Source organism: Nyctereutes procyonoides, unplaced genomic scaffold (assembly GCF_905146905.1).
Source record: "Nyctereutes procyonoides isolate TBG_1078 unplaced genomic scaffold, NYPRO_anot_genome, whole genome shotgun sequence".
NCBI lineage: Eukaryota > Metazoa > Chordata > Mammalia > Carnivora > Canidae > Nyctereutes > Nyctereutes procyonoides.
The window spans coordinates 3,840,148-3,849,681 of record NW_026575124.1 but is presented as its reverse complement, the minus strand read 5'-3'; the positions used below and the strand labels follow the sequence as shown (position 1 = coordinate 3,849,681).

General features: G+C 54.1%; 1 protein-coding gene across 1 annotated transcript; it reads right to left on the bottom strand.

Moving 5' to 3' along the window:
- Nucleotides 1-4,280: 4,280 nt before the first annotated feature.
- KRT18 (keratin 18) lies at nucleotides 4,281-8,205 on the bottom strand. The gene is made up of 7 exons (XM_055337125.1): nucleotides 7,689-8,205; nucleotides 6,829-6,911; nucleotides 6,345-6,501; nucleotides 5,600-5,764; nucleotides 5,372-5,497; nucleotides 4,843-5,066; nucleotides 4,281-4,459 (listed from the first exon to the last, which is right to left on the bottom strand). Exons 1-7 carry the CDS (start codon nucleotides 8,106-8,108, stop codon nucleotides 4,339-4,341), a joined length of 1,296 nt encoding a protein of 431 aa, XP_055193100.1. The 5' UTR covers nucleotides 8,109-8,205; the 3' UTR covers nucleotides 4,281-4,338.
- Nucleotides 8,206-9,534: the final 1,329 nt, after the last annotated feature.

Below are 9,534 nucleotides of genomic sequence, written 5' to 3'. Positions count from 1 at the left end.
GGGAAAAAAAAAAAAAATCAATTCCCCCTAGAGCTTCTGGAAGGCACACAGCCCTGCTGACACCTTGATTTTAGGACTTCTGACCTCCCGAACCATAAGATGACAAATGTATATTGTTTTAAGCCACTAGATTTATGATTATTTGTTATAGCAAAAATAGGAAACTAATACACCTTCTAACTCCTGATTCTCTAGATCTTGCTCTATTTTTTCCCACAATACTTACCTAATAATTACGTTTAGCATTTGCCATCTGTCTCCATCGGCTAAAATGTAAGCTCTGCAAGAACAAGGATTATTTGTCTGTTTTTTCACCACTGTATCCTCAGCAACTAGAACAGTTTTTGGCACATACTAGGGGCTCAGTAAATATTTATTTATTGACTGACTGACTGAATGAATGGGTCAGAAAGATGGGCACAAAATCTTCTGTGGAAAGCTGTTCTTGTACCATTATAAAGATTAACAAAGAAAACTTTTTTGGTGTTTGTATTAGTCATATATAATTCAAAAGGTACAGAGGTTACACAATGGAAAATAAATTTCCCTCCCACCTTTGTTTCTTCCCACCCTAATTTCTGTTCTCATAGCCTATCATTAATTTAGATTTCTTGTATATTCTGCCAGAGAGAGCTTTGCATATACAGGCTACATACAAATGAATATACACATATTTTATCTATCATCTATCTATCTATCATCTATCTATCTATCTATCTATCTATCTATCTATCTATCTATCTATCATCTATCATCTCTCGTTGTTTTTGTCTTTTAAAAACCCCGCAAATGTCAGTATATGATGCATGTAGTTCTGCACCTTCCAGCAGCATTTATTAATTTAGTATCTGGGCTGGATTGCACCTAGACAGGGGATTGGATGAGGTGAAGCACATGACTCCCCATTATAACCTTGGAATGCTAATTTTCCCCCTTGGCACTCAAGGGACAAAATGGCCTGCCCTTCATGAAGTCGGTCATCTTCCCAAGTGGAGGCTGAGGAGGTTTGCCCCAGAAGCCTTGAGCTTTCCCAAGAGTGTGCAATTTAAAACAGGCACGTTCGTGACTTGCATCAGGAGGGAGGGCCATGGTCGTGACCCTAGGTACAGCTGGGATCTGAGTCTCACCTTTGCCTGCCTATTGGAGTCACCAAAGTCAAATTTTAACACTTCCCAGGGGGCCCGGGTCCTCACCCCAGAATAACTGAATCAGAATCTTTGCCGATGGGACCTGGGCCTCTGTATTGTTGGTAAAATGCCTCTGGTGATTGGAATTGGAGCCTGGGCTGAGAACCCCTGGGGTTAAGTTATAATCCACAGAAGAGAGAGCTGGGACTGAGAATCTGGAGGTGTGGTTTTCTACTCTGAGCTTCTAGCTCCGAGGCCTCAGACAAGTCACATGATCTCTGGGAACCTCGGCACCTACTTCTCTGCGTCAGAGCCAGTAATACCCTGTGCCCTGCATAGCTCGCAGGATTGTAATGGGGATCAAGTGCATTAGCGCCCTGGGAACTGTGAGACATTGTCTGATGGGAGGCATAGTCATATCAGGTGCGTCGTCTTGGGTTACCCTGGTCAGCTGGACTCCGCCACGGACGCTGCTCCCGCTCTGCCAGGGGCTTTCTGCTTCAGCCTCAGGCAGGTCTGCAGCCCCAGCGGTTGCTCGCAGCCCCACATCTGGCTGCCTGGCCATCAGGCCATCAGTCTCTCCATTTCGGGGGCCTTAGGAAGCTGGATTCCTTCTGAGCAAATTACAGTGAGGGCCAGGCAGGGCCACGCAGGCCTTTGCGGAGGTGGGGTGGGGCCTGGTGGGCTCTGGGGCTTCTGTGTGCTGGGAGAGAGCCCAGTCAGCTTTACACCTACCGATTCGGAACAATGGGGGGGGGGGGGACAGGCAAGAAAACCACTCCGACTGCTTTCCTAAAACAGATCTCAGAAAGTGAGACTCAACCACCTGGCCTCCAAGCTTTGTCTCCTGTAGCCTCCTACAGAGACCAGGGAGGAGGGCGCGCAAGAAGTAGGGGTTGAACGAGCCGTGGGACGGGTGACTGCTGCGGTGACTCCGGGAAGGCAGGCTTCAGAAGGCTGGAAGCCCCTCGCAGGGGCGCCTTGCTTTCAGCTAGACGGTTTCCTCTGGGTAGGAGCACCCAGGAGTCCAGAGACAGCGCGGTCCCTGCTCGCAGAAGCTCCAGGTAGCTTCTTGGGTAACTGGCTCAGGAAGGGGCCCTGGCTCTGTTCCCTTCGCAGCTGCCAGGCCCTGCAGTGTGAAGGACCCCCACCCTGTCCTTCCGGGGCTTCCCCACCCCACCCCTCGGGGCGGCCTGTCTGGGCACAGTCTCCTGGGCTCCTACAGACCAAGCACCTCGGGTAGTGCTATCCTCGGCTTTTCTCCACCAAGGATCCCATAGTTTTAGAGATTGAAGATTTGTTATCCTGGATCTTCACGTATCATCTCTCCACTCTTCTGACTTCTCCCCACTATGGCCTTCCTCGTGGGCTCCCCCAGACCCAGGACACTTACCACCTGCTAGCACACTGTGTTGTGTTCGTTTATCTGTCCCCCGTCATCAGAATACAAGCTCTGTGAAGATAGTGATTTTGTGTTTTCTGTTCATTGATGTATCTCCAGGGCCTGGAAGAGTGGCTGGTACATAGTAGGTATTTGGTTAAGTTTTTGCTGAAGGATAGATAAAAATGCACACACTTTTTTTTCCTTAGATTTTTAAAAAAGATTTTTTTTTTAATTAAACAACAGATTTTATTTACACATGCAGCGCATGTAACCACAGGAGAACTGAGTGGTGAGCAACTCAGAAGGAGAATTGGGATGCCTAGGCTAACTTCACAAAGGGCAACAAATTTTATTTTATTTATTTTATATATTTTAAAAATACAATACATTTTAAATCAGTGACAAGGGAAAGGGGGTTTGGGTTCATCTTCCCTCCAATCTCCTTCAGAATGTAAGTTCCTTGAGAGCAGGGATTTTTGTCTGTTTTGTGCAGTTCTGTTCCCCCACCCTCACAACACTGCCTGATTTGTGGTAAGAGCTCAGAAAATGTTTTTGAAATGAATCTGTTTCCCTATTTCATAGACAAGGAAACTGAAACTCGGGGTAATTTGCCCAAAGTGGTCCTAACTATTAGGAGAACCAAATGAGATGAAGCTGTCAGCATCCATCTTGTGTTGGTTTTCAGTAAAACTCACCATCTATAATTGCTCTGTTCTCATGCAACTTCTTAAAACTGGGAAATCTCCCATAAAAATGCACTAAAATGAGTTTTACCCTATATATATATATATATATATATATATATATATATATATATATATTTTTTTTTTTTTTATGATAGTCACACAGAATGAGAGAGAGAGGCAGAGACATAGGCAGAGGGAGAAGCAGAGGCTCTATGCACCGGGAGCCCGACGTGGGACTTGATCCCGGGTCTCCAGGATCGCGCCCTGGGCCAAAGGCAGGCGCCAAACCGCTGCACCACCCAGGGATCCCTGATTTTATATTTTAAGTAATCTCTACACTCTACGCGGTGCTTGAACTCACAACCCCGAGATCAGGAGTTGCATGCTCCACCAACCGAGTCAGCTGGGAGCCCCCAAAATGCTGTGAGCTCGATGAGGTAGGGGCAATACCCACTTTGTCTACCATGTATATACTCAGCATCCTAGCACAGGGCCTGGTGTAAAGTAAGTACTTCCTAAATATTTGTTAATATTTGTTTTAAAAAAATGAAACGTGTCCGTGTATGTCCAATTTAGGAAATTATTTTACGGTGGTTACCTCTGGGAGTGGATGGGAAATATTTAATTTTATTTCCTTCTTTCTTTTTGGATTTTGTGCCTGTTACTTTTATCTCTCTCTCCTTTTTAAAAAGATTTTATTTATTTGCTCATGAGAGACACAGAAAGAGAGAGAGGCGGACACACAGGTAGAGGGAGAAGCAGGCTCCATGCGGGGAGCCCGATGTGGGACTCGACCCCAGGACCCTGGGATCACGACCTGAGCCGAAGGCAGACGCTCAATCACTGAGCCACCCAGGTGCCCCCTTTTATCCCTTTTTTAATTTGAAAAGACGGATTCTCATCAACCATTCCTTCTTCTTTCTGAGCTGAGTTCTCAGAAGGGAACGCAGACCTTTCCTCGGGCCACCCCCACCCCTCCATATGAAACCCCTGGGGTCAGCAGTGATTTCTCCGGATCAGAGGAAGGACTACTGGGGTCAGGACACTGCACACGGTATGAAAACAGCCAAGGAAGACACGGAGTGACCTCTGAACCTTTTATTGGCCTCCTGCTCCTCAAAGGGTACCCTGTTTTGCTGCCTCAACGCCTCAGAATTTTGGTGTCGTTGGTCTCAGACACCACCTTGCCGTCCACGATCTTGCGGGTGGTGGTCTTCTGGATGGTCTGCAAGGAGTTGCTGCTGACCAGGGCGTCAGTAAGACTGTAACAGAAGCCCAAGCCCCGGTTATAAACAGCTCTGCAGAGTAGCAGGGGGTCAAGGAAAGGGTTGAAAAAGCCCTCCGGATCCCTGCCTTTATCTCCGTATTCTTTTGACTACTTCCTCCACAAAAGGGAAACCCAAGGCCAAACTCCATGTGTGCTCTAAGTATGGCCGGGGCAAGGCTTACTCTCTTCCCTTCTCTGGGGTTGGGGGGGGCTCTGCAACCATTACTCCCTCGGAGATGCAGGAGCCCTCGCAGAGCTCCACCCCCGGTGCTCAGTGGACCCCAGTGAACGGGCACGTGGTGGGGCTTACCAAAGGGGCTCTGGGGAGAAGCATCTCCCCACCCCGGCTGGTGAGGGTGGGACGAGAGGCCCATTTACCTGAAGTCCTCCCCGTCTTCCAACAGGCGACGGTAGGTAGCAATCTCAGCCTCCAGCTTGACCTTGACGTTCAGCAGGGCCTCGTACTCCTGGGCCTGGCGCTGCCCCTCTGCCCGGGTCTGGGACAGCTCTGACTCCAGGTGCAGCAGGACCCCGTTGAGCTGCTCCATCTGCATCGCGTAGCGGGTCTCGACCTCCCTCAGGCTGTTCTCCAAGCTGGCCTTCTGTGGGGGCACAGGGACGAGGATCGGGTGAGCCTCGCCATGGAGCGGAAGGAGAGTCTCGGCAAGTTTTAGCAGAGCGGTCCGAGTCCCATGACGGCTCATCCCATCACTCTTGGAAACTTGAGAGCTTAGGGCGTGCCAGGTACTAGGGTCATGGGTGGGAGCAGTGAGAAATGCAGAGAACCACTCTTTCTGAGCATAAGATTTATGATGGAAGGGGTGGGATTGGGCCGAGACAGGATTGGGTTTGGGGCCGACAGAGGGCAGGGCCAGGGGGGAGTTGGAGCTGGTGAAGTGAGGCTTACCAGGTTTCTCATGGAGTCCAGGTTGATCTCCAAGGACTGGGCGGTACGTCTCAGCTCCGTGAGGGTCATCTCAGCTTTTCCGATCTCAGCGGTCTGTGTGGTGACCACTGTGGTGCTCTCCTCGATCTGCAGGGTGGGTATAGTCCTCAGGTCCCCCCTCCTTTGCCTCCCTCCCACAGCCTCAGGCCTCTGTGTCTAGCCGGGCACCCAGCCCTTCCCCTCGTGCACCTGCTGAGACCAGTACTTGTCCAGCTCCTCCCGGTTCTTCTGAGCCAGCTGGTCATACTGGGCCCGGATATCTGCCATGATCTTGCTGAGGTCCTGAGATTTGGGGGCATCCAACTCCACCGTCAACCCAGAGTTGGCGATTTGGTTTTGTAGACCCTTTACTTCCTAAAGGAGAGAGGACCAGAGTGAGGAGAGACTCGGGGTCAGAGCTCCGACAAGGCTCCTCTCCTGCAACTGTCCCTCGTGGGAGACCTGTGGGATCAGCTGGAGAAAGCAGCAGAGAAGATTCTTGGTTTTATACTCTGGGCGATGCCAATCCTGGGTTTTCTACTGCCGATGAATAAAATGCCACCCACTCTGCCCAAATCTATCACCTACAGGTGGTTTCTCTCCCTCACTTCACTCTGTCCCTCCATCTATCTTCCTTCCACAACCTCCTCCTTGTACATTCTTCCAGGAAGCCCTCTCAGCGCCACCTGCCCTCACTCCTCCAGCAGCCCTCACACGTGGTGCTGGCTGCTTCTATCTTTTGTCCTCTCCTCGCTCTCTCACCCATGTCCCCTTGACCCCATCACACTGCAATTCAGGTGACCGAGTATGGCAATGGTCTGATTAAGGAGAGCCCGGGCTGGTAGTTCTAAACTTCTCTGCAAGCTACTTACAGGCGGCCTGTCCCATCTAGTGCCCCCCACCCCTGACTTGTTTGGCCTCCTCCTTCCCGGCCTGGCCAGGGGCCCCTGCTTGCCTCCTCGTGGTTCTTCTTCATGAAGAGCAGCTCCTCCTTGAGAGCCTCGATCTCTGTCTCTAGCTGCAGCCGAGTGACATTGGTGTCATCAATGACCTTGCGGAGCCCATGGATGTCGCTCTCCACGGACTGGCGCATGGCCAGCTCCGTCTCATACCTGGGGGCAGGGGGAGGGGAGGCGATCAGAGGGCCTCATTCTGACCCAGAACCTTCTCACTAGGCCATCTGAGAGCGCCCCTGGCCCCCGCAAACCAGCCGCCGGAGTCTGGATCAGGTGGTAATCCTCTGGGCAGCCTTCTCGGTTCTTGGGGGACAATGTTCTTAGACTGGGTTATATCCGTGAATAAATACATGGAGCCTAGCTCCTACCCCCCCAGCTCTGACCAGAGCCAAAGATCCCGCTGTGAGCCCCCGCCTGAGTGGCCCAGCCGGCACCAGACGCTTCTTGGGGCCACCCCGGCCTCCCCAGCAGCCCCAGGCTTACTTGACGCGGAAGTCGTCAGCAGCGAGCCGGGCGTTGTCAATCTGCAGAACGATGCGGGCATTGTCCACGGCACTTGCAAAGATCTGGGGGATTGGGGAGACGCGGCTCCGTGAAGGGGAATCGGTGATGGAGCGGGCCGAGCCGGGCAGTGTTGTCTGAGTGGAACCTTCTCGATCCCAGGAATAGTCAGAGGTTCTCCTTGTGCACCCACCCCCTTCCACCTGTGCCCCCTCACACTGTTGCTCTTTTCCTGGGGCCCCAAATTCCAGAGTTCCCACCGGTCTCCCACCCCCGTTCTCCGCGGCCTCTGCTGGCCGCCTGCCCTGAAGTCAGTCAGTCCTCTCCTTGGCTCTCTCCTGGTATTTTTTTCCTAGGGCACCTGTTCACCTCCCCCCTGCTCGCCCCCATTGGCCCCTCCCACAGGTAGGCCTCCTGTTTACTCTTAGATGACTCAGCCTTAGCCACATCCGCTTAACCCTCCAATTGTCCTCATTCAGGCAGAAGTCAGGTGTCCAGGTCCTCTTTCTGGGGCCTTATCTCCGGTCCCTCCCTCCATGCCCTGGACTTCCTCTGCAAGACTCTCGCCCCTCCCCTTCTCCCCTTCGCCTGGGAAAGGGCCCTGCCATGCCCAGTCACCGCCCTTGGGGTCCCTGTAACCCGCGAGCACGTGTGGGGGAAGTCCAGGGCATGCCCACCCCCTCCTTGTGGAAGAGGGGCGGGGTGGAGATAGAAAGCAGGAAGGAGTCAGACACCCCACCCCATTAAAATTCCAATCCCTGGGGGAGGAGGAAGAAGCCACCCGGGTAACAGGGTAGGGTAACAGGGTAGGCCGTGGCTCTGGGTTGGGGTGGCCCCCTTACCTGAGCCCTCAGGTCCTCGATGGTCTTGAAGTAATGCTCCCAGTCTCTGACCTGGGGGCCCTTCTTCTCCAGGTGTTCCCGGATTTTCATCTCCAGTCTCTGATTATCAGCCTCCAGGCTCCTCACCTTCTCCAGGTAGGAGGCCAGGCGGTCATTCAGGTCTTGCATGGTCTCCTTCTCGCCCTGGATGCCCCCTATGCCCGCCAGACCCCCGGCCATCCCCAAGGCAAAGCCCCCGGACCCCCAGCCGCCCCGGAAGCTGGTGGAGCGGGATACGGAGATCCGGGAGCCCGAGCCCCCTGCGCCTGCATAGACGCTGGCCGCGCTGCTGCTGATGGGCCGGACCCGGTGGCTGGGCGCCTGCACGGAGCCCAGGGACCGGTAGTTGGAGGAGAAGGTGGAGTGGGCGGTGAAGCTCATGCTGCTCGGAGGTAGGGCGGGAGGGCGACTCGGGAGGCCAGGGCTCAGGCTAGGGCCAGGGACGGTGCAGCCTCCGCCACCGCCACCGAAGTTATATCCCCGCAGGAGGGGGTGGGGACCGGCCGGGCAGGCCCCGCCCCCCCCCCCCAGGCTGGGCTGCAGGTGCACCACGCGGGCATCGCGTCCCCGGCCGTGCCTCCCCGGCCTCCCTCCCCCGGCACCCAGCACCCTGGCACCCCGCACCCTGCAGCCAAGGCCGCCCTCCACCCCCCGCAGAGGCGGTGAGCAACCTGGATGGACCAGGGCAGCAGGTGGAGCCGGCCCTCCACGCAGAGTTTGGGGCAGGAAATAAAGTCCTTAGATCCCCCTCCCCAGGGTACCAGGGTACGGGAGGTCCCAGCGCTTTGGAATTTGGGGGTTTGGGGAGATGATAAGGGAGTGACGTCAGGTGCGAATCTCTGAACCATCCTCAGCCTGTAGCCCAAGTTCCCACCTGCAGAGAGCATCTGGGGGGGTCCTGGAGCCCCAGGAGTCATGGGGAAGGAAAGTTTGGGGCTGGTAAGGAAGAGAAGCTCAACCCTGAGTCTCCCATCTGCCAGTCTACACTGCGACCCCCGCCACACTCGGTTCTCAAACATACCCCCTTGCACCTGTTCATTAGCACGCACGCACCCACACCCCATCGTAGCCATGTGTATTGTCAAACGCCCACTCTCGGTCAGGTCACCCACCAAGTACGGACAGGCTGGTTCTCGGAATCCCCTCCCTCTTGGTCCCCTCCCCTCCCCTCCCTTCCCCTCCCTTTCCAAGGAAGCCTGCGGTCAGCGGGACACTTGGTAATTTAAACGCCCAACACTCTTCATTTCTAAACACGTGTGTGTCAGCCTTACCCACACCCTGGGGTCAACAAACACTTCCTGAGCACTTTACAGTCCAACAAGTATTTACTGGGCACCTACTGTGTGTCACACCCTCCTAGAGTTGCTTCTGGGAGAACAGCCCCAATAACAGAGGCTGAAATCCGTCAGGCGGATCGCAGGGGGTCCCACACGGTGTAGGGTCTCGGGGGACAGGCATGCATGCCCGGGAATGTTCGGCTGAGACTCAGCCCTTGTGGCCAGCCCCCTCCCCATCCTTACTAGGATTTTTCTGCTCGTGTCCTCCCCCTCCTGCCTCTCCTCCCTGGACCTCAAGCCTGTCCCCCAGGACCTAGTTAGGTAAAAAGGATGGGAGCAAAGAAGTTCCCACTGCTCCGTCTGGGGCCGGTGGCCATCCCCAGCCGAGTGAACCTGGGGAATCCTGAGGTACAGGGCCTTCTGGTCTGTCACCGCGAGCAGCCCGTTTGTCCAGCAGGGCCTGACCTGGTCCACTCGGCTCTGCTCTTTGCTCTGGAGTGGACCTATTGATTCTTATCGAGCTGCCAGCT

Bases quoted from the DNA above. Each gene is read 5' to 3' on its own strand.
- KRT18 (XM_055337125.1), bottom strand. From the start codon at position 8,108: ATGAGCTTCACCGCCCACTCCACCTTCTCCTCCAACTACCGGTCCCTG. The intron at 6,912-7,688 runs GTAAGGGGGCCA...CCAATCCCCCAG, and splicing joins TCGAGGACCTGAGGGCTCAG to ATCTTTGCAAGTGCCGTGGA. The intron at 4,460-4,842 runs GTAAATGGGCCT...CTTCTGTTACAG, and splicing joins GAAGACGGGGAGGACTTCAG to TCTTACTGACGCCCTGGTCA.